This window comes from Panthera pardus, unplaced genomic scaffold, assembly GCF_024362965.1.
Source record: "Panthera pardus isolate Hobbes unplaced genomic scaffold, ASM2436296v1 HiC_scaffold_20, whole genome shotgun sequence".
Classification (NCBI taxonomy): Eukaryota; Metazoa; Chordata; class Mammalia; order Carnivora; family Felidae; genus Panthera; species Panthera pardus.
The window spans coordinates 6,869,337-6,893,941 of record NW_026526766.1 but is presented as its reverse complement, the minus strand read 5'-3'; the positions used below and the strand labels follow the sequence as shown (position 1 = coordinate 6,893,941).

Sequence of the window (24,605 nt, the reverse complement as noted above, 5' to 3'; positions counted from 1 at the left end):
TAGAGGTCATTTAGAAGGGGAAGAGACTGCCAAAGAGCCTGAGAAGTAGTGAGACAGGTAAGAGGAAAACCAATATTGAGCTTACTTTAAGCCAGGCACTGCTCAAAGCACTTTGTGCCTTCATGGAAACAAGGAGAATTTCTTCCTCCTTGTTTTCTCCTGTGGCTTTTCCTAACCCAAAAGGTTTAGGCACACTGCTTCTCAAATTTTATTTGTAATTATTAAGGTATACGCACTGAAAAATATTCAAACAGCTTAACACAGGAATGCTAAAAATGAAAAGCGAAGAAACTCAGAAACTTTCCTCCCCAGCCTGATCCACCATTAACAATTCTTGTTTACCCTTCAGGAATTTTCTAGTATATGTGCTGCCAAAGCGAGCACTACCCTCCAGGAATTTTCTATACACACGCACACAAATTGGATCCTTCTCTTGAAAGGTAGATGTAGATATACACACAAATATATATACATACATACATATATATATACATATATATATACATATATATATACGTATATACATACATACGTATATATATACATATATGTATATATATATATATGTATGTATATACGTATATATATAATACTGCAATTTTTTAAATTCATCACATTTTGGAGATTTCCTGTATCAGCACGTATATATCTACGTTTTAAAGACTGATAATATCGCGTTGTATCCATATACCATAATTTATTTAGGCTCCTCTATTGATGGGCAATTAGATTGTTTCCTGTTTTTTTTCTTGCCACACACACACACACACACACACACACACACACGGAATGTTGCAATAAACATCTTTATAGATAAATCATTGGATATTGGTACAAAAATAACAGTTGGGAGAATTCCCTGGTAGTGAAATTGCTGATTCAAAGCCCTTTAGTCACTGACATTGTCAAATTACTCTCTCCAAAAAGGTTACAGAAATCACATTCTCTTTGGACAAGCATTTCCTCGCATCTTGCCAACACTCGGTATTGACAAACTTCAAAGTCTGTGGATCTAGGAGATTGAAAAAATGGCGTCTCGTTTTTATTTGGGTCCCTGTAATCGCGGGTAGGGAGGGCAGCAGTGTGCGGTTGCTAGCCTTACACGCTTTGAAGTTAGACCCCCGGGGTGATCATAGCTTCTCTCCTTCAAATGTGTGACCCTGCGCCCCGTGGGTGTGTTTCCCCGTCTTCAGGACTAAATGAGATAACTTAGCAACACAAGGCTTCGTCCGCTATCACCTGCATTCGTCCTCATCAACCGCGCTTGCCCGGCTACTTCATCGTCGACGCGCTCCGCCTCCCAGCCAAGTTTCGCCAAACTCCTGTAGCTTGGAACTCGAAATGAGGGAAAACTTGGCTCTGCCTTTCAAAATCCTCCCCTATTTTCCGCCCACCCTCGCTTCAGAACTGCTACTTTGCAGACCAACGCAGAGGTAGGCGTTGCCGTCGGTAAACAACTTGCGAAGCGGACCCGGCACCTCTCGGCGTCCGGGACCCACGGTGCAGAGCGAAGGGAACGCTAGGCCACAACTAAACACTATGTCACCCGCAGCGCCCTTAGGGGGATGTTGGCATCGCTCAAAGGTTTCAGAGAGCACAGCCTTAAACACGAAGCCCTGACCCACCCCCTTCACGCACGCCCAGAACCTGCCCTCCCAGCCCCAACCCCCAAGCAGGAAGTGACGTAGCCAAGTCAGTCCGTCTTCTTCCGCCGTCCGCGGCCCAGGCCAGCGCGGGGTGTGCGTCGGCGTCGCGGCCAGCAGAGGGATTCTGGGTAACGGCCCCGGCAGGCTGGGGCGGCTGGCTCCGCGCAGCAGGTTCCGCTCACGCCAAGCCCGTTGGCAGTGGCGGCTCTAGGGCCGGGGGCAGCCGGACATGGAGCAGCCGTGGCCGCCGCCGGGACCTTGGAGCCTCCCTCGGGCCGAGGGTGAGGCCGAGGAAGAGAGTGACTTGGACGTGTCCCCCAGTTCTCCCCGCTGCCCGCAGCTGCCGGGCGGCGGCGCCCAGGTGAGAGGGGTCCCGCGTTCGGGGGCGGGATGGGGAGGGGCCGGCCTGGGGACCAGCGCGGCCCTGCCCCTGCGACCCTCCCTGTACCCTGTTCTGCGTCCCCATCTCACTCCCGGGGGTCAGGGGCTTGATGCCATCCCGCGGCTATTGTAGCATCTTCTGAGGGCTTCTGAGAAGGGCTGGCCGTGTATTCCCAATTTCCACCTCCACGCACACCTTTTCACCTTGGCTAATTTCTTCCCATCCTGGAAAGATGTTCCTCCCCCTTCCCCGCCCCCCCCCCCCCCCCGACAGCACCCAGATTTGGGGCGGCTAACGCTCTAACGTTGACCCTTTGTCTCCTCGTGCGTGTTTTTACCCGAGCACTTTATTCTCTTGAAGGCCCTAATACTTGTGCCCATTTAATAGTTAGGAACAGCGAAGGGTTGGTTGTGTTTCAATAATTCGCTGAGCTCCTGACTTTATACAAATTTAGGATCCAATTTCATTGACTTTGGACATCCGAATAAATTCCGTAAAACCTCGCTTTTGAGGGGGGTGTAAACCCGTCCCATTAATGTGACCATTTCCCCTCCAGTTAGGTTTTTAGTTTTGCTCCACATCAGTCTCCAGTGAAAACACATAGGCACACGTTTGCCCTTTTCTTCGGAGTTCTTCCTCAGATTCCCGGTGCTACTTGTGGGTTTCAATCCAGCCTTCTTTCCTCTGAAACTTACCCAAATGAGGTACCCTTTGGGATTTTTCTGAGTCCTGTCTTAGGGAGTGCTTACCTACTCATCACCTTATCCCGGTTTTTCTCCTAATCTGGGTGTTTTGGAAGAATATTTTAAGAACACAGACTAAACACGAATATGTCCGGAGAAACGGTTATGGATGTCTCTACTTTCCAGGCTTCTTGCAGAGTAGGGTCCCTAAGAGCTTAATTGAATTAACAGCTTTTCTCTAGGCACATCTTGCTGTTAGCAAAGATGAGTGATTTAAATCATTTGCTAATAAGTGTAAGGTCCTGTGCCCAGTACACTGGGTTAGTTGGCTTCAGGGAGAAAAATGCTGTTTCATAACCATAGACTGTACTTCGGCCAGCCAGTCTCTGGGAAAGTGCAAGGCATTTTTTAGGAGGACAGAATGAGAGTCGACAGGTTAGTAGTCACCCCCTAATTATGGATCGCTAGTGTCATCTGTATATACAAAATGGGTTATGTGAGCATATAATGAATGTGTTATGGAGGGGGAAAAATGAACAGCAGCTGCTCTTGTCAATTTTGAAGGCATATGGAGAGAAAATAAAAGGTCTCCAGCATTTCAGCGCCTTGTGGTTGAATCACAAAAGTAACCTGAGATAAACTCTGAACTTCGAGAATATCTGTGAGGGGCGCCTGGCTGGCTCAGTCGGAGGAGCATGCGACTCTTGATCTCTGGGTCGTGGGTTTGAGCCCCATGTTGGGTGTAGAGATTACCAAAAAGATAAACTTGAAAATATCTGTGTATTAACTCTTTACTTAGGCACTTGGAATTATAAGCTTATTTAGCTGGAGGTATTTTCTAAGTAAACAGGCTTACCTTCTTCATTAAACGTGATTTCTCTGAGACTCTGTAGCCAGTTAGTGGCAGAATTAAAACTGGCACCCACTTCTGCCTTCTACTACAGTGTTTTTTCCTACCTGCTGCACTTGCCATCCTGTGATGTCACACCACGAGGCTGAAACTACCTTTGGCGTTACGTTTTGCCAAGTGACTAATGCTAAGTTTGTCCACGTGTTTATAACCTACTTACTTGTCTTGCTGGCTTTAGGACTTAAGTTTTGGGATTGGGATATTTGGAAAGAATAAAATGTTAAATTCAAATTATAAGCATTTTATAATCTTTTCAAAAAACAGCTTCGGTTTAATTTTACCAGACATGGGGAATCTAGACATCGTAATGTCATATGTGATGTACAGTTCTGAGATCCAATTAAAGTAAAAAGCAATTGGGAATTTAGAGATCCTGTTTGAGCATTTTTAATTGTAAAGTGATGTTAGTAAACCTAACGCCAGCAGTTCCTTTTTTGAATTTATGTTCATGAAAATATAGTCATGTTTAATGTTCCCCTAAAACCTCAATATGTTCACAGGTAAAATATGACCTTTTTTTTTTTTTTTTTTTTTTTTTTTTTAAATCATCTCAATACATGTTGGATAGTTTGCTCAAATGCCAGATGTTGTCTGTATAGTCTGTGGAGAAGAATTTAAACATGAATCATTTTTAGAATTTGGAAATAAGATTTCTGTGTTTGATTTGAGACATGAATATTTGCTCCCACACAATTTGAAAATGCAGGGCATTTCCATTTGTCCATATGCCTTTCTTCGTATACTTTTGTCTTTTCTTATAAGATAAATTTTATAGCTTCATTTTCTCCTTTTCCTGGCTCCTGCTCAAGCATAGCTAGGCTACAGTTATTCTTGCTCCTATTTTCAGATAGCAAAATATGTATATCTATATATATTACTTGGTTGGTTAGGGTCTTGTGATACCTGGGCTTCAAGCCTACTAAATGAGTAAATAAAACACCGGAATAGCAACAACATCCACATTTGCTGCAGTAGAAATCTAAGACTCGGCTCCAAAGTAAAGACCTTGAGTGCTATTTGCCTCAAATATTTGTAAAAATATTTGCAAAACGTATTTGCCACCACTAGTCTGTTACAAGAAGTGAAGAATCATTTATTCATCTAAGACTTATGGAATTCTAGCCCCTCGAGAAGCTGATAGTTGAGTAGACAATTAAGCACAATGTTGTGTGAAAACACCACTAAGAAGTATGCAGACCTTGGGTGGGAAAGGAAGGATTAGAGAAGATGTAAGGAAGTGATGCCAGAATCTGGAATGGAGATGGGAGTTGGGGGGGTGAGGGGTTGCCACGGTGAAAGGGGTGGGCGGTGGAAAGAAGCAGCAAACGAGGGGGAGAATAACTGGAACTGAGTCTGGAGAGATGGTAGGAAGTGAGATCACGAAGGACTGCGCCACGCTGCAGAGTTTGTGCTTTATCCCAGGACCCTAAGAACGAGGAAAATGATCGGAGTTGGTTTTTGGCAAGATCACTCCAAGTCCGGTGTGGAGTGGAGAATGGCTTCGTGTGAGAAAGACTGTATTTATATAATTGAGGTATGAAATTATAAGGACTTGAGCAGTGGTGCAGATTAGGGAACAGATCGAAGTAAAATCGTTCGGAGTACGTAGTTTGAAATTGTTCTGCGTTTTGGCTGAGAAGTCTTAAAGAACGAACCTTCAGCTTTTGTTTTATAGAGCTGAGGTATATAAGGAATTAAACACTAAAGTGCCCTACATGTAGTGGTTCGGTAAACATTATGACTAATTCCTGTTGCTTATGAGTGGAACAGAGGCAGTCATCAGGGTGGACCAGTTTTGTTTTTTGTTTTTGTTTTTGTTTTTGATAGCTCTGCCTGTTTTGACTAGGATTAAGTTAAAGACTATCTGTGTGATAGCGAACAAAACCCTAAAGATCTGGTTTTCAGCATATTGTAAGGTGAGGAACTAGATTTAAGCTTTTGCTCCCAAATATTGTGCTGTTTCAGTACTACGAAGCTGTCAATCGAATGTTTCTTGAGCACCAGCTATGTGTAGAACATTGTGCTGATGATCAGGCTTTTTGCCTGATGGTTGTCAAGGAAGTGGTATATAGATTAATAAAGGAGCTTAGAATCTAGTTGATGAAGAGAAGACCTATAATATAAAAGTATAACTCTGCATACACAGAAGGCAGAATACCTGTGTGCCAGAAAAGACTACAGAAATCCTTGACTGCAAGAAAATAAAACTGTGCTGCACAAACATACCCGTGGCCGTCTTCGTTTCTTACAATATTGTTTTGTTTCCAGATGTATAGTCATGGAATTGAACTGGCTTGCCAAAAGCAGAAAGAGTTTGTCAAGAGCTCTGTGGCGTGCAAATGGAATCTCGCCGAAGCTCAGCAGAAACTTGGTAGCCTAGCCCTGCATAACTCGGAGTCCTTGGATCAGGAACATGCCAAAGCACAGACAGCGGTATCGGAGCTGAAGCAACGTGAAGAAGAGTGGAGGCAGAAAGAAGAGGCTCTCGTACAGAGAGAGAGAATGTGTCTGTGGAACATGGATGCCATTAGCAAGGATGTTTTTAATAAGGTACGACGTCTGATTGGGTCATGATGAAAGAAGAAATTGAGTGTTTGTACAGACCAGTTGTGCGCATTTGGTAGCAAAGCGGCAGATTGCTGTGAATGGTGTACGGTTTTGACAGTTTATGAAAAGCGTTGGCTACAGGAAACCTGTATCCCCGTAGCGTCGAACGGGGGCGGTCGTGAACGCGACTGTGTGGCGCGGACCCGAAGCATAGCACGCCGAATGTGAGTGTTGACTGGAATCAGACCGCCTCAGACCTCAGCTTTGTCACATGCTGCTGCTTGTGACCTTGGGCAAGTCACTTAACCTCTCTAAGCCTCAGTTTCCTCAGCAATGAAGGGTGGGTATGAAGACTAAATACGGTAATGTCTTAAAAGCCCACGGGACGGGGCCTGGCATGTGGTAAAGCTCAGATGTTACGAGAGCTCTCTGCTGTTTCTGTCGGCTTGCTGTCCGCTGCGTAATGCTGACGTGCAGATGCGGAGTCTGTGAACGAGTGTTTCACTGTTACTTCCTGGTGTGTGTTTAGTAAACCTCGGGTAGTAATCCAGATTTAGCACTACCAACATAACCGAGAGGACTGGTACGGTACTTTTGCCAAGTTAGTAGTCATTAAGGGTAGTGTTCTGTTTCGCCCTCGATTTCGTGGGCTTTATTCTTTGTCGCGTCTGAAGAAGAAATGGGCAGTGAAATGCATTTTTACTACTGTGCAAAATAGTACTTCTTTTTCTTTGTAAACTTAACTCACAGCTTCAGGGATAGACTGTTCTTTCTTGTGTAAGTCCATATTCACTTTATCTTTAACCATCGTTACTCTGTAGACTTCTCAGTCTGTAACACTCTTGGTTTCTGTCCTAGCATCCACTCTCAACCTACCCTCTTAAGCGCTTTTAATTTCCTTCCCTTGGACCAGCGCTAGTTCTGCCGCAGCAAGTAATACACACAGGTTAAATGTACACGACTAGCTCGATCAGTGCTTTATCACGTTGAGAAGAATTGTGAGTGCAACATGTTTATTACAAAAGACGAAACAAGGGCGCCTGAGTGGCTCAGTGGGTTAAGTGTCTGACTCTTGATTGCAGCTCAGGTCATGATCTCATGCTTGTGAGACGGAGCCCTTCGTTGGGCTCTGCGCTGGGCATGGAGCCTGCTTGGGCTTCTCTCTCTCTGTCTCTGTCTTTCTCTCTCTCTTTCCGTCTCGTTCTCTTCCTCCCCTTCTCCCTTCCCCCCTCCCCCACTACTCTCCCCTCAAAAAAAAAAAAAAATTAAAAACAGAACAACACACGAGTATGTGAAATAGAATTGAAAGGCTTCCTTCACTTCCAGTTTCATTTCCCAGAGATAACCACTGTTAACAGTAAGTTGTATCTTTCTAGACTTTTTATGTGCTCATGCCAGTATATATTTATTTACCCCTGAACACATACCAAGATCATTCTTTATCTGAATGATTCACTGTGTCTGTCTATATATATTGTTCCAAGGGGTGTGTCTTCTTAGCACTTACTTTATTTCTGGTTTGCATTTATACACCATAACTATTTAAAATATTTTTTTTCTTCCAGAGAGAATGGTCAAGGCAGTGTTTCTTTGTTTTATAAAGTTAATGTCTCCTAACACAGTGGTCACAAAGAAAACATTTTCATTTGTCTCTGCTTTTAATTGTTTTTGTTGTTGTTGTTGTTTGTTTTTGAACTTGGGTTATAACATAGCCTACATTTATACCACATTTTAATTAGGATTATCTTTATGTTCCAGTCATTTGCTCAAAATCGTACATTGATTTTGTCTGGGAGCTTGAGACTTGAGAGGACTGGTCTAGATCTGCGCTGTCCAACTCGATAGCCGCTAGCCACATGTACTATTGAGCGCTTGAAATGTGGCTAGTCCGAATTGAGATGTGCTGTAAGTGTAAAATACACACCAGATTCTGATGACTTAGTACAAAACCGAGTAAAATATTTCATGAATATTTTTTTGTCTTGCTTACATGTTGAAATGATCATGTGTTGGATATGTTGGTTTAAATAAATGGGTTACTAATTTCATCTGTCTCTTTTTGCTTTTTAATGTGGCTAAGAGAAAACTTTATATTTGTGACTTGGATTATATTTCTATTGGACAGTGCTGGTCTAGATAGCAGGATATGTAAAAGAAAAAATGCTCTTATTTTGAAATATGTAAATTTGTGTGCTTTCAGATTATAAACTGGCAGAGCTGGTTTGCAATTTTCTTTTTTGGCAGTGATGATCTCAAGGTTTAAATGTGATCACAGAATGTTCTGAGAAACTGTCCTGCCAGTTTTTCTGGCTAGATAAAAACTTCATCTTGATCTGCTTTATGACTTATTTAATTGAAAATAAGCACTTCCTTAATAGAATTTGCACTTGATTTCAGAATCAAATTGTTTGGCCTTTCCTAAGAAAAGTTTAAAACCAAGGGTCTATATTTTAGGTTTATGTCTTAGCCAAGAAGTTATATCAGATATACTTCATTCTCTATATGCTTTGAAAATCTAAGTTTATTTCCAGCAAGAACTCCGAAGATTAGACTAGAGCTGCAAATATTTAATAGCAATGAATAATGCAAATTTACATGCAATTCATGTAAAGGATCTCTCTGTGCTTTAATAGGGAATTTGTATGATTTCTAAAGTATTTATAATTTTCACACATACATCACTTTTTAAAACTGTCGAAACTAGTACAGAAAATTTTAACTTTTTAAATGAGTTTAACAGATAAATTTAATGATATAATATCAGTATAATACTGTACCATCTTGTTATAGTGTTTATAGGAAGGATTGCTAGGCATTCAGTATCTGAGAAAGATTCAGTTAGAATATAAAATCTGATTTTAACTTAAAGAATTTTTTTCTTAGAGTTTTATTAATCAAGATAAAAGAAAAGAAATAGAAGATGAAGATAAATCCAAATCATTTATGCAGAAATATGAACAAAAAATCAGACATTTTGGTAAGTGTGCTGCTTAGTTTTCCTTCTTTTATAAAGTGATACCATAAATATGTGTACAAAAAGTGTCTGTATTATAATGGGTACCAAAAAGAAGGTAAATGACAAAACTCCTTTTGGATAGCCACTTCTGGCACAGTTGTACAGCTCTTGTTTTAGACCCTTTTTTTGGATAATAAATAGATTGACAGCAAACTAAGTTGTGAAGAGAAGCAAAATTCAGTCTATTATATAATGCTGCCCTCTAAGACCTAGTCTTTGTTTACTCCACAGCATCTTTCTGTTTCCCAACTGGTCTTTGCTTTTTCTCTTTTTCCCTCTTTGCTTCCATTGGCATCTGATTAGCATTCGTTATTTTCAGGTTTGGGAATAGTTGCTGTATAAGTCACGCAGATCCTTCAGCTGCTATTCGGATAAGTACAGTAATAGAAATATGTCTACAGGGTACTGAAAACGAGTTTCCTCTATTGAAGAAAGACAGCGGGCTTGGGGTGATGTAGTGAAGACTTCGCACAGGAGGTGACATCTGAGCTAGACTGAAGAACACATAGGAGGAGGTCCCCGTGTAGATGAGGGAGCAGCAGCGAGTGCAGAGTTGGGAAATAACATGTTGCACTGCGTAAGCAGTGTGGTGCTGCTGGGGAGAGAGTGCTTCTGGGAAGTGTTAGTGGTTAAGGTTCAAGGTCTGTATTTTGATCCCAAGTCACATGTTAATTTAGTCAACATAGTTTTCATTTATAGTATGTTCATCTTATTAAGTGACATTTGGAAATATACTTCCAAAGGTGTTTTTTTTCCCCTAAGCGTTTAGAATTTCATTCATCCTTCAGTTACGTTAAAACGGTTGCTGCTACTTTGGATTTTTCCCCTTTTTCTGTAGTTCATTCATAAAGGATTCATTTTTCTCACTCTCTTTGTTTTAAAAAAAGAAAGGCTGTGTATTCGAATTAAGTAAAGAATAGAACTTGACGAAGCGAACAGGGTTTACTTTTTACAATTTTGTAAATGAGTCTTGGTTGTGACAGTGTGATTTGCCACTCCTGCCTGGAGTCCTTGCTTCCATGTACTAGAAGAGCATCTTTTAAGGTGCTCTCACCCAGATGGCCTTCTGTAAGCTTTGGAGCCATGGGAAGCCTAATGGTGCAACATGGTCCCCTCGTTTTTGCTGCAGACAGAGCACTTTAATAAGCAATTCTGTGTGGGAGAATGACCCAGCCTCACAGGGTATTGTAACCCATCTGGCACTACGACTCTTTAAGTCCTCAGCAAAACATTTAACCATTCCATAATACCTGCTTCTGGGTGGTGATGTTTATAGGACCAGTGAATTTCGTGAGCCTCTTGTCTTCATGTCTTTTGTTGTAGAATGAATTTCTGGGTCAAGAAATAATGTGATGTGGGCAATAACTCATTTAGTAGGACCACAGACGTATTAGTGGTGGAAGCATGGCACCACCATGCGCTGGTTTCTGCTACTGGCAAATTAGGTATTGAGAGGCTGTCCTGGAATATCCTTAATGGGAGATCCCGTGCCATTGAATCTCTGCATGATCTCAAGTCTGCCACCGAGAGTCCTGAATTTATACAATATTATGCACACAGGGAGATGGCTGAGGAAAAAAGCTGACTTGACCTCCATACGTAGAGGACTGATAAGGAGAGGTTTTGCCATTGCGTGTTGGGGCTTCCATCGTCTCATCCCGTAAGACTAATCAGAGCCTTATTGTCTCCAAAGTCAACCAGACCTCATAGCCACTCCCAGATTCACACTGTGCCTGTTTTTTGATGGAAATGCACGCTGCCTTTTTCCTTTGGAGGAGATGTCCTACTTGCCGCAGTTCCTTGGATCCCTAGAAATGTTACTAAGGTAGTAGGCTCCCAAATTTTCCATGTGTTTTTTCCTACTTTCTGGCCTGCATATATCTTACCAAGACATCTGGGATACCTGCCACTTCCTGCTCACCAAGTTCTGTCAGCATGACGTGGACCAGCTTGCAGGCATGCGGGATGGTGGGATGATGGAAGTCCCTGTGGACTGAATTGTGGCACAGAGCAGCCAGAGACCTTAGGCAGCTCAGTGAAAGTGTAATGCTGTTCCTGCTGGGTGCAAGCAGATGTTTCTGGTGTTCTATGCTTATTATGGTGGAGAGTGAAGGAAGCATTTGTCAGGATTATGACTACATTGATACACTTCTTCAAAGTGTATCACATCTGGAATAGCAGCTGTAATTAAAGTTTCCAGCGGAGGCTTTCCAAACTTGGCTTGCATTCCCAACTCTTGGAAGGCACGAGCCTGAGACACCGAGAGCTGTGAAGGGCTCCGGTGACCTGACACCAGTTACTGCCCTGCGGTTTCATGTGTGCCTCACATTAACATTTCCATTGTGCTGTTTGTTGACCATCTTACTTATGTGACTTTACCATCTAATGATAAATGGTACAACCATATCGTGGAGTATTTTGAAGCAATGAAATCTTGGATTTCCCTCCCTACAGTTGAATTTAATTTGTTAATTTAGTTAACTCGTGTTTTATAAATATACCAATTTAGCAGCAAAGTCTGTTTTCTTTTCAGTTTCCCGGAAGTTTTATTCCAAGTCCTGTGCGTCTCTGACCTCATTTTCTTTGTGATCATCAGAGCTGCTTTTTGATGATCTAACACGGTTTTTCATGGTACATCAGCTTTTCACTTCCAGCCAAAGTTAGCTGTGATTTAACATCTTTGAATCTATGTGGGATGTCGTCACTGGAATTTTTACTGAAAGATGTAAATGTTTGCATAAATACTCTGATGGGATTTTTCTCATTTGTATTGAAGGTAGATATTCCATTTCCTCAATGTAAGCGCTTACACATTGCTTTTCGAAACCACATTGATACCCTGTTTTTTGAAAAACATTTAGTATAAAAACTCCTGAATAGAATGTGGAGTGAAATGACTAGAAAACTAATATGCATGATATGATTCTAATTTTTTTTTAAATTTGTTCAGTGTTTATTTTTGAGAGAGAGAGCGAGCACAGGAGCAGGGGAGGGGGGGAGGGACAGCAAGAGAGGGAGACAGAATGAGCTGTCAGCACAGAGTCTGCTGTGGGGCTCAGACCCACGAACCGTGGGATCATGACCTGAGCCAAAGTTAGACATTTAACCAGCTGAGCCACCCAGGCACCTAATTTTATTTAAGTAATTAAAAATAAAGCCCTGGGACCCCTGGGTGGCTCAGGCAGGTGTCTGACTCTTGATCTCAGTTCGGGTATTGATCTCAGGGTCATGAGTTCAGGCCCTGCACGCTGGGCATGGAGCCTACTGAAAAAAAAATTCCAGAAAGAAATACATTAAAGTGTTAACATTAACATTAATCATCTCTTGTAGTAGGATTGCAGATGATTTTCTGGATTTTTCAAATTCTTCACAATGAATGTACATCATTTTTATAACATGAAAAAGAAGTATTTTTAAAGGGTTTATCCTAAGAATTCAAGGATGGCTTAACATTGGAAAATTTATTAACATGATTCACCATCTTAACAGCTTATAATAGTGTCACCACAAGACTTGGTGATCAGTTTGATGTGGGAGGAATGGAAGTGTCTAGAGGAATTTCTAGAATTCTTGAGTGGGTGACATGGAGCCTGTGAAGCACTGCAGCTGGCAGGGAGAGAAAAATGGGTTTGGTTCCAAATAAGAGGAGTTTATGTGCAAACGTGTAGGTAGAAATAGTTGTCTGGTGGCAGGTGACTGGAAATACAGGTGATCTGGGACTCGGGAAATACAGAAGAAGAGGTTATTTAACTTCCACTGAGAAATTCTCAACCTTGTTGGGATGTTTTCAGCAGCTAGAGACAGGAAAATCATTAGTGTGATGTGAAGGCTTCAGATCTGGTTTTCTGTAAGTATAACGCCAAGAGGAAAGGGAAATCAGTAAGGTCGTGTGTCTTGGGCAACCGTTTTAGGAATCCGGTGGAATATCAAGAGCTGGTGGATGGACTGGGATTTAGATGTTCAGGAAAATACATACGTGGAAGCACACAATTAAAGCACTCTAATTCATCAAGATAAGGTTTTTCGAGCATTCAGAGATTGGCCGGCCGGTTGAAATGACTATATTAGTCTTCTCCAAAGCATCTAATATTCGCTGAAAGAGGGAATTGTTCCCTTTTGTGTTGATACTGCCTAGTATGTACCCTCTTGTCAGGCACTGTCCCCAATGCTTCGTGTGTATTAACTCATTTAATTCTCAACAGAAACCCTCTGAATGAGATACTATTTTTAGCCCTATGTTACAGAAGAGGAAAAGGAGGCATAGAGCTAGCCAAGGCATAGGAGATGGTAAGGCCAGTATTCGGACCTAGGCCGTTTGTTTCTGAGTCTGCTTGTTTCAGTCACCACGAGAGATTGTGCTACTCATAGTTTGTTTACAAATTGTAAAATAACGTCACAGTGATTTCAGGTATGTTGTTCCACTAAAGCCCTGGAGTTTCTTGAAGTATTTTGTTCATAAAATGCCACACTCTTTCCACGAAGGTGTGTGTGGGCTCTTGTAACCTGACGTGTCAGTTTCATGATAATCGGTATGCATTTTTGAAATCAAGTGATGAGAGGTATTTCTCAGATAAAGAAAAGCTGTGGTCAACCTCAAGTATTTTGTCTTAGGCATTAAATGGATAGTTTAAAATTTTTAACATTCGATGACACCCTCATGATCCTATAAATGTCACTAACCATTTCGTATTATCCTTCCTGTAAAAGAAACCAAAATGGATAGGATTTGGGTGCCTCAGTAAGTCATGATGCTGCCATGGAGAAGTAAACAGAAGCAGTGCTCTCTGTGTGGATGGTGGATAGAGTTGAAATACCTCCTCAGGACTCTAACAAAGCTAACGCAAAACTGCTTCATAGGATTTATTTTATGGCTTCAGGTATAAGAAATAAGGATTATGCTTTCTTTAGATCTGACCCTCAGAAGTTATTAGACTCTTTAACTGTAGCTTGAGAAGTAGTTTTAAGTAACTTTCAAAATCATTGTTTCTCAGAATTTAAAATGCCCTACTCACTCCATCTGAAGCATTGGGAAAATACTTAATAAAACTCTTTACGAGAAAATGCTAAAATGCTTCCTCCCTCCTTTATTTAAATGAGAAACAGTAATCATTTCTTTTCAGTCGATTCCCATGTGTTGCTAAACGTGTGTTTGTCAAAAAGACATTTGTCCTCAGTTTTGTTCTTCTTTGTGTTCTAATGTGGAACTTTAACATACAGAAGTTCAATTTGTATCTAGAGGAAAGATGTCACTGCCAAACTATTGACACCACCTTCTAAAATTTCCAGAATGCTTCAGTGACATACAGACTTCTTTGGATGAGTCTTAAGAGTCTAAAGCTAATGTTGTTCTACTTAATTTATTCATGTGTAAAGCTTACTGGACAAAGTTAAAAGCTGAACGCTTTGTTGGTTCCATGATGGTATTGACTTTTTGGCCAAATTTCTTATTAATTTGGATAAAGATACAGATACACCTTTAGTAGTATTTGGATTAGCTTGATATTTTGAAGCAAAATGGCATCTGCTTTTAAATATGCTTCACTAATTTCTAAAAGGTTTTCTGTGTGTTATAAACATGACTAAATGGTTAAAGTACATTTACTATTATCATACTTGATTGGTTTTCTCTGCTGTCAACATTTGACTTTATCAGCTTAGACATTTTTTAATAAATTAGAGATGATGGGGTTTTTCACTTTTATTATGTCTTTGCTAAGTATAGTTTCTTGAGGTTTTGCTTTCTTCTCCATCTTTCTAATAGAAAAATTTGTATTCTGTGAGTAAATAATATTGAGTGTCTTGAAATCATTTGTACGTACTTCCGCCTAGGATGACCAGCCAGTTTGCCTGGAATTTCAGGCATTCCTCAGCTGCAGGATTTTTTTTACTTTAAACCAGTCGCCCTATTTTAACCTAATTATCTGAAATGAAACTTTCTGTGAATTTTGGAAGCTGTTTCCAATATATTGGGTATTGCTTTAAAAGAGTTTTATTCTTTCTTTGCTCTTTTACCATAACCTATTGCTGTAGTAATGTGAATTGTCTTTAAAGAGAATCATTTTAAAATACCATTTCTTTGTTTAGAAGAGTATTTGACAATTGTGATTTAATCCTTTTTTTATAGGTATGTTGAGTCGATGGGATGATAGTCAGAGATTTTTGTCTGACCATCCATACCTTGTATGTGAAGAAACTGCTAAATATCTTATTTTATGGTGTTTTCATCTAGAAGCTGAACAGGTATTGTGTAAACCTTGAGTTTCTGGGACCCTTAATTTAATTCTGATATGTTTTTTTGGTTTTTTGTTTTTTATGTTACTTCCTTTAAATGAAAACAGGAAGGTTATTAAATAGAATTATAATTTTTTGTTTTTAGACCTACTTGAGTTTACCGTGGGAACTTTTATAGTTGTTTTAGTTAGCATAAGGAAATTTTGCCAGTAGGCTTTTTTTGCTGCCTCATTTCTTTGTTCCAGTATACTCTAAACCTTTTTCTTTTTTAGCCTATTTGAAAATCATGTTTTAAAATCCACATAGTAAGCACAATGTCAAATATATTTCCAGAGGTATTTCTTGGTAATTTTAATGTCTGTTTTCAGAAAGGGGCTCTAATGGAACAAATAGCACATCAAGCTGTTGTGATGCAGTTTATTATGGAAATGGCCAAAAACTGTAATGTGGATCCAAGAGGGTGTTTTCGTTTATTTTTCCAGAAAGCCAAAGTAAGTAGCTATGTAATATTTTTAAATGGGAAGATTAAGGGGCGCGCCTGGGTGGCTCATTCAGTTGAGCATCCGACTTCAGCTCAGGTCATGATCTCACGGTGTGTGAGTTCGAGCCCCGCGTCGGGCTCGGTGCTGACAGCTCAGAGCCTGAAGCCTGCTTTGGATTCTGTCTCCCTCTTTCTCTGCCCCTCCCCAGCTCGCTCTCTCTCTCTCTCTCTCTCTCTCTCTCCCTCTCCCTCTCCCTCTCCCTCTCCCTCTCCCTCTCCCTCTCCCTCTCCCTCTCCCTCTCCCTCTCCCTCTCTGCCCCTCCCCAGCTCTCTGCCCCTCCCCAGCGCTCCCTCTCTCTCTCTTTCTCTCCCTCTCTTTCTCTCTCTCTCTCTCTCCCTCCCTCTCCCTCTCCCTCTCCCTCTCCCTCTCCCTCTCCCTCTCCCTCTCCCTCTCCCTCTCTGCCCCTCCCCGGCTCTCTGCCCCTCCCCAGCGCGCGCTCTCTCTCTCTCTCTCTCTCTCTCCCTCCCTCCCTCCCTCCCTCTCTCTCCCTCTCTCTCCCTCTCTCTCCCTCTCTCTCCCTCTCTCTCCCTCTCTCTCCCTCTCTCTCCCTCTCTCCCTCTCCCTCTCCCTCTCCCTCTCCCTCTCCCTCTCCCTCTCCCTCTCCCTCTCCCTCCCCCTCCCTCCCTCCCTCAAAAACAAATATTAAAAATAAATGAATGGGAAGATTAAGCCTTAGCTGAGACCTCTTTGGTCCATATACATTAAAGGAAGCCACCCAACCAGAATGCCACAGGCTAAACCCTATAGATTTTATACCGGGGGAAAAAATTACATTGCTGATCTCATGCTAATTTAGACTTAAGGGAGCTCTATAAGAGGCCAGTAAGTATTGACTGCCTACGAATGCAAGGACTGCAGCTTGAGATGATGCGAGTATAGTGTAGGTACGGTAATCCTCCATGTATAGAGCTCACAGTTTAACAAAAATAAAATAAAAGAACTCACAGTTAAAGAGAAATGACTTTTGTAATGGAAAAAAACAAGAAACAACCTAAAAATTCAACAACTAGAGGAATGGATAAAAACAATCTGTGGTACATAAAATATGCAGACATTAAAATTTAAGAATTTTTAATGATGTGAGGAAATGCTTTGCTGTAAATCAAAAGAAGTGATATGTATTGGCCATATTAAAGAAAAATAGACAAATCTTGAAAGATTAAATCCATTTCACACTCTCTACTAGATTAGTAATGATTGAAAAGTTGTACAAGAAGAACAATTAAGAATTCACATTCACTCTTGTAGAGGTATGAATTGGTGCAACCACTTTGGAAAACTTCCTAGTAAAGTTGAACAAGTGCTAAAACCCAGAAATTCTAGGTGTATATGCTAGAGAACAGGTTTCTCAGCATGTGGTCCAGGGACACCCAACAGTCTTCAAGACCTGGTTTTGGGAGGCCTAGAGTCAAAACCGTTTCCATAGTGACACTAAAATGTTATTTGATACAGAAACAGATGTGGGAATCCAGCTATCTTCTGTTAAGCCAGACTTGTCAGTAAATATTTTTGTTTCAGAAATACGGTTGTTTTGTTTTTTTTTTTATAAAAGTGTTATAAATGTTTACATGTAATGAATTTGTTATATTTTAGATAATTTTTAAATGCCTGGGTTTTAGTTTCTAACACAGTGAACATTGACAAATAATGGCCGACATAAACAGGAGCTCTTCAGGTTCCTCAGTCATTTTCAACAGTGTAAAGGGAGTGGGGGTCCTGAGAGCATAAAGTTTGAGAACTGCTGCCCTTGAGAAGCAAGGCTACATGTGCAGATACATAATGTTCAGAGGAGAATTGTTCATAATCGCAAAAGCCTGAGAGCAACCCAGGTGTCTCTTGACAGTAGAAGGAATAAACTGTGGGATGTTCATTTGGTAAAATAGTAACCAGCGTCACTGTGGATGAAAAAGCAAAGAGTATCCTGTATTTTTTATGAAGTTTCAAAACAAGCAGAACTGAACAATATGCTGTTGAAGGATACGTGTGTAAGCAGTAAAACCAAAGAGGCAAAGGAGTGACTTGATACATTTCAGCATACACAATTAGATGTTAGAAGGAAATACACCAAAAACTTAACTTTGATAACATCTGGATGGGAGAATTATAAGTGATTTCCATTTTCTTTTTTATATACTAGAGTGAAAATATTTTCTTTTATAAACAGGGGAAAAATGTATTAAATGTATTGAACTTTAACGTATCAGAGTGATAGTAGCTCTACCTTAAATGTTGTAAACTCTTCTAAAGTGCAGCCTAAGTAGGACATTTCCCCGAAACAGTAGAGTTTTAATGAGTAATGATGGAGCTGGTATTTTAGTTACGCTTATGATGACTGTTCTAAATTTCACTTGACACATAGGTATAATAAAAGCCATACTTTCTTCTTTGCCTTACATTATTGGTTGTGTTTGGACTAGTGCTTAATAGAATAATGGAACATAGCCAAACCGTGTGTATCCTTTGAAATTTACTTTGTCAAAGTAGAACTGAAAAGTCTTTAATCGTAAACATTATGTTCTTCATAATTTTTTTTTAAGTTCAGGAATAACTAACTTTCATAGAGTGCTTACCTTGTGCCAGGTATTATTCTAACAACTTTACATGGATTAGCTCGTTAAATCCTCATAAGATTTTATAAGGTGTATTATTTTCTATTTTACAAGTTGGGAAAGCAGCATAGAGAGACGAAGCAAGTGACCCGTGGGTTACTTCCGGCAAGAATCAGTCCAGTCTCTCCAGACCTCAATCCCTAGGCCTTAGGCACGCCAGCACTTGTGCCGCTTGGTTCCTTTAATAGCAGTTGCATAACCGTTTGGGAAGGGTTACCTCTGGATGTGCAGGCTGACGTCCTGGGTGTCCACACAAGTGCCATACGCTGATTAAAGTGAAATGCTGCAATTAAAGAAGTGGCTGCTGGATTCATAAACAGATAAAATGGCGGCACGGAATGTTGTCTGCATGATTTGTATGGACATAATGTTAATAACTAATCCACAAGACCTAGACTACATGAAAGAAAACACAGCATTCCACACAAATGGGCCCAGTGAGATCATGGAATGAGATTTTGACAAAATCTCTTCCATCATTGAACTTAAAGCCTAAAGTCCTGTTAGTGTAGGGTATGTGCCATGTCGTTCTTTACCTGCAGGGGAGACTTAAGTGGAGGCAACTGCCAGTTGGGTGTTTTACATCAAGAATCTTGCTTGTATTACATACATCATTGGAGGGAGTTCCCCTCCTGCAGCATACTATTCATACTTTCTTCTCTCCATAATGTTGAAAAGGTATTTGCTTCACTAAAACACTAAGATGCTTCCGTAATGGAGGTGAATATTGAATTTTATTTAGTTTTCATGGTTTTACAAATAGGGAGTATAGAGTTGGAGAATTATTATAAACAGGTAATCGATGGAGAATTAGAACGTTTTAAGAATAGCCCTTGGTTGTTGCTTGGCAATGGGAAGGGATAGAATGAATATGACAGGTTAAATGAGACTTACTTTGGATCCTGTCAAGAATCTAGAAATACGGAGAATACCTACTTTCTTTTGTTATATTTGTGTGTGTGTGTGTGTGGTGTGTGTGTGTGTGTGTGCGTGCGTGTGTGTGTGTGTGCGTGTGCGCGTGCTGTTTATTTTGCTGGAGCAGAGGGAAATGGACGAAGCCAATTCTTCGTATTCCTGTGAAACTGGTAGTTTGCACAAATCTGACAAGGATCTTGGTGTTTCCTACATACATTTAAACTATTCACCTTATCTTTACTTCCTTCACTTCAGATCTAATATATGTTTGTTAGAATTTACTGTGTGGTCTGGAAGTCTTAAAAAACAGTCTTTGCTTCTTTGTGTTTTCTAGGCAGAGGAAGAAGGTTATTTCGAAGCGTTCAAAAATGAACTTGAAGCTTTCAAGTCAAGAGTCAGACTTTATTCTCAATCACCAAGTTTTCAACCTATGACAGTTCAGAATCATGTTCCCCATTCTGGTGTTGGATCTATAGGTTCGTTAGAATCCTTATCACAAGTAAGTTGGAAAAGCAAATACTTTATAAACTTATTAGCTCACACAATTTTTCTTCTTTTGGACTATTCTTCTTACATGTAATATATGTGAGGTCATTTTAAATATTTTCGCCTCAAAAGATAACTCTTTCATCTCATGCCATGTTTGGTCACTAAATAAATGTCTTCCCTCCCTTGGGGATTTAGACACCAAATTCCACTCCTTCAAATATAGAAGAGTTGTACCTGAGCATTTTTTTTCTAACGTTTATTGATTTTGAGAGAGTATGTGTGCGTGAGCAGGGGAGGGGGGAAGAGAGAGAGAGAATATCCCAAGGAGGCTCCGTGCTGTGAGCACAGAGCCCAACACTAGGGCTCGATCTCATAACCTTCGAGATCATGACTCGAGCCAAAATCGAGTGTCAGACGCTTTAATTGACTGAGCCACCCAGGCCCCTTGTACCTAAGCATCCTTAAGGGCAGGTGTTACCTATTGATCATCTCAATCCTAAACTTCTCAGCATGGCTCCTGAGTAGCCCCTCATTCTCAGTGGAACTATACTGTGAAGAATTTCTTAGGATGAGTTGGCTTCAGAGCATACATCTCAGTGGCAACCAAGGTGATTTGTTCCATGAGTTTATTTAACATTGTCTTATTAAATGTTGGCGTCGCTTAGCAGAGGTAGCATGCTTAGTATGTCAGTGCACCTTATGCTAAGCTGCTCTTTCTAGTAATATGCATCAACCGTCTAAGCCTCTGCAACAAGATCAAGATACAGCTGTGTCGCTTATGTCAGAAGGAGAGGTTAGGCCAGTGGTCTGATACTGTGGATTGCAATTTTAAGTTACCACAACAAAATTGCTGCCTGTGCTAATTGTAGTGGCACTGTAATTGAGCTCAGTCATCTCTCATTTCCAGACCCCAAGATTCTAAGACCAACTTTAGTCAGGTTAGTCTGTTGACTACATAGTGAAAAGGGAATTCTCATTCAGAAGACAATGTGAGGAGAGCCCTGTAGTTTTAAATCTCATAAAGCAGTAGGAATTGAGATTTTCAGTACCTATACCTATGACTATAATTTCACCATTTCCGTTACATAAATTGTAGGCCAAAGTGACAATTTAAGGACAAGAGTTGATAATACTCAACTCAGCCAGAAATATTAATTCTCAAGGATAGAAATAATGAAGATCTTGATTTTTACATAGTTAGTAATGTTACCTCTTAGATAGATAAGCAATATTCCCCCTTGATTTGTCCTGCAGAGTATCTCTTAATGTCTTTAAATATGGTAATGATTTCCTCTTCTTTGAGAAATAGCCCACATCTAACTAGTCTTTCCGAGGGAATTTTATGACTGTAAGACACCATCACATCCAATATATACAATATATAAATCCCCTAAAATGAAGATACCCCATAATGAATAGAAAGGAAAAAAGAGACTTGGAGGGACGTCATTGATTCTGAACATAAGAGGGAAAAGATCTACGTTAAAAGAGAACTGGCCTCTATTACCAAAGAGCTGCTTCTGGTCTGAGAGAACTAAGTTCTTATTGCACATACCGGTAGCAGCTGAGGCCTGCTGCTAGGCGTTCCTTGCTGTCACATTTGCGAGGTGCGGGGCTGAGATTGTACAGTTTTGACACTTTGAAATTGCTGATATTATCGGGGTCGTTCAGACTTAATTCCTGTGGGCTAACAGACTGTTCCTCGTGGTTGGAAAAGTTGAGCATTCTGCGCCAGTCCTCCTGAGGGAGGGAAGGGCTGTGTAAAATTTCAGCTGGATGCACCGAAGGACTTTTGACTGGTTGAGGGGAAGCTTTTGGAAGAAAAGCTCACCATAATGATAATATCCCATTTTTATTATCATCAGTCTGTAGATTGCAAAATACCTTCATATGTTGTTTCGTTTAATCTTCTCAAAACCCTGTGATTCCTTTTCATTCATTTTTATGGATGAGTGAACTGAAGCTCACGGAGGTTAGGCAGTCGGCCTCAAGTCAGTCCAGCAGTTGATGCGGCTGATCACTCCGGTCCCGGATCTCTGTCCCCTGCACTGCTCACTCACCTGCACTACAGACGGTTGCTGAATCGCACGCTAGGAGCAGGACGAAATACGCAGTCATGTCCCCTTGGGAGGAACCGGTCACTGGGACGAGAAATGTGTTGGGAATGCTACTAGATGAGAATATGGGGTAATCAGTTCAGTTGAAGTGTGGATTAGGTTAGGTGTGTTCATTGCTTTTTGTTTTTAAGTCTCTCCGTAGATTTTACAGTTCCTGGGGAGATGGATATTGAGTTCTGGAGGTCCTCTCCTGTCCAGTCTTGGTAGAGTAATTGTAAGCTCCGTTCTCAGGGCCTTTGGAATTGGGCTTGTGTTGTCAGTAAAGGTCTTAGCTCTGTTTCTTTGGAGAATGGGATAATGTGATGAGGGTTTAATAATTTTTTATAAAACTTAAATTTGGGTAACACTTTAGCTTTTCATTTTTTTTTTTCAGTTGACAACAATCTTGTCAAATAAGCCAAATCCCCTCATCCTTAGTTTTGAGAGAACTAATCAAGGCCTCTTAGAGGTGTTGTGACAGTTACCCTAGGTTTTTCCTGTAGACTAGCTTTTTAATCTACTACGGTGTGCTAAGTTTTCTCTTCCAGGATTACATTGCATTAGGTGGCGATGGCAGGACTCAAACTGAGGTCTAACATCACGTAAGTGTTCCAGACCTCACTCAGTTGTTAGTGCCGTTGCCTTCATCAAGACTTGATTGGGAATAATCCAACTTCTGGCTAGCTTTTTGACTTTTACAAATAATGGAATTACACATATTTACTTTACTAAGAGGATCTTCTGAAAACCCCACCTACTTATGAGATGGGAAAGTTTACGGCATCTATCTTCTCTTTGGGCTGTTTTCCTCATTGGTGTTCATTAAATAAACAGATGAGGGGCGCCTGGGTGGCTCAGTCGGTTAAGCGTCCGACTTCAGCTCAGGTCACGATCTCACGGTCTGTGAGTTCGAGCCCCGCGTCGGGCTCTGGGCTGATGGCTCAGAGCCTGGAGCCTGCTTCCGATTCTGTGTCTCCCTCTCTCTCTGCCCCTCCCCCGTTCATGCTCTGTCTCTCTCTGTCTCAAAAATAAAATAAACGTTAAAAAAAAAAAATTAAAAAAAAAATAAACAGATGAAACTGGGTGTTAACAGTAGTAAAACAGAGTAGCTGGCAGATATTCAGAACAACTGAATAGACAAAATTGACTCCTTAGGGAAGAATTTCCTAAAGTCCTGGGTCTTTAAGGGCTTGTGTCCCTAGTCATGGTGCTTTAACAAATAATGGTTTTGTTTTTGCATTTATTAAATAAGGTTTTCTTCTTAGCTTTAGAAACGAACAGATAGAATATTTAGGAACTACAAAAATTGAAATTAAAATGTTCTTTTATTCTCAATTTTTAATACATGGATCTAAGTACCTCTCAAAAGATTAATAATTTCTCATTTGAGTTTGTTTTTAATCTTTGAAAAACCAAAATACACTCTGAAGGTAACTAATTTTTACTCGGTAATTGTATTTTTTTCCTTATTCAAGTGTTTTGCATTTTTAATATTTACTGTAGTAATTAGATAGTAATCTTTAAAACACATTGCTGACTTAAAGTCATATCTTTTTTAAATTATCAATAGCTTTGTACACATAGTTACATGAAAGATGTACCCTTCTATGACTAATTTAACTTGCACCGTTTGTTAAAAGGGAAAAAACTGTTTATTACATTTCTGTTTTTTACGTATGTCATCTGTCTTTGCCACATCCTCTTTGGATGGTCCTATTTTTTTCTTTATCTTCTTGGGTTTCAACCCAAGTGTGACTTCTGAGCCCATTTTCTTTCCCACATACGTCGCAGAGAAATAGACGGTGTGAAACTGAACGTGTAGTTGTATATGCTGGCATAAAACTGGTTATCATCCATTGTTTCTTCCCTCTATTTATGTTTTCCAGAATCCAGATTATCTTCAGTATTCTGTCAATACAGCTCTTTGCAGTTTAAACTCAGTGGTACATAAAGAAGATGATGAATCCAAAATGATGGACACTGTATGATTTGGTTAAGACTGCTGAGGCCAAGTGCTATTTTGTTACAAGAAAGGAAGAACTTGGCTATTTTCTTGACACTTTTATGGGTGCTGCACTTTATTTTTGTTCGGTTTTGATGGAGGGGAAAAAAGAGTACTGAAACGTTTTGTAAAATTTTTTTTATGTGCTGCTAGGTTTTTTGTTTTTTTTTCTGAAGAGAGGAGAGTGATACCATATGTTGTGGGACGTCAAACTGGACTTTGGGTTTTTTTGGTTTTCTTTGGCTACTAAATTTGCCTTTAATCTTATTGTACTCAATTTTGGAATCAAAGTAGGAAAATCTGCACAAATGCAATGTTTACAAGAACCGGTTGATTCTAGGAGGCATCTGCTACAGTCTCTTTTTATATGGGTATGTACATGTCCTACGCTACAAAAATAATTAAAGATAAAATGTACTTGTATCCTGCTAATTTAGCTGTCAAATCTGGTGTTTCATCATATTAAAAGCAATAAATCAGTAGTGGATAATCTACTTTACTAAATAAGCTGGGTGGTAAACATTAAAACAAAGTCTT

At 40.3% G+C, this 24,605-nt stretch overlaps 1 protein-coding gene across 1 annotated transcript; it reads left to right on the top strand.

Annotated features, from left to right (window-relative positions):
• Positions 1–1,710: 1,710 nt before the first annotated feature.
• On the top strand, positions 1,711–24,550 carry CDC37L1 (cell division cycle 37 like 1, HSP90 cochaperone). The gene is made up of 7 exons (XM_019463715.2): positions 1,711–2,007; positions 5,890–6,171; positions 9,052–9,145; positions 15,309–15,424; positions 15,784–15,906; positions 19,816–19,980; positions 23,953–24,550. Exons 1-7 carry the CDS (start codon positions 1,876–1,878, stop codon positions 24,052–24,054), a joined length of 1,014 nt encoding a protein of 337 aa, XP_019319260.1. The 5' UTR covers positions 1,711–1,875; the 3' UTR covers positions 24,055–24,550.
• Positions 24,551–24,605: the final 55 nt, after the last annotated feature.

Bases quoted from the DNA above. Each gene is read 5' to 3' on its own strand.
- CDC37L1 (XM_019463715.2), top strand. From the start codon at position 1,876: ATGGAGCAGCCGTGGCCGCCGCCGGGACCTTGGAGCCTCCCTCGGGCC. The intron at 9,146-15,308 runs GTAAGTGTGCTG...CTTTTTTTATAG, and splicing joins ACAAAAAATCAGACATTTTG to GTATGTTGAGTCGATGGGAT. The intron at 15,425-15,783 runs GTATTGTGTAAA...GTCTGTTTTCAG, and splicing joins TTCATCTAGAAGCTGAACAG to AAAGGGGCTCTAATGGAACA.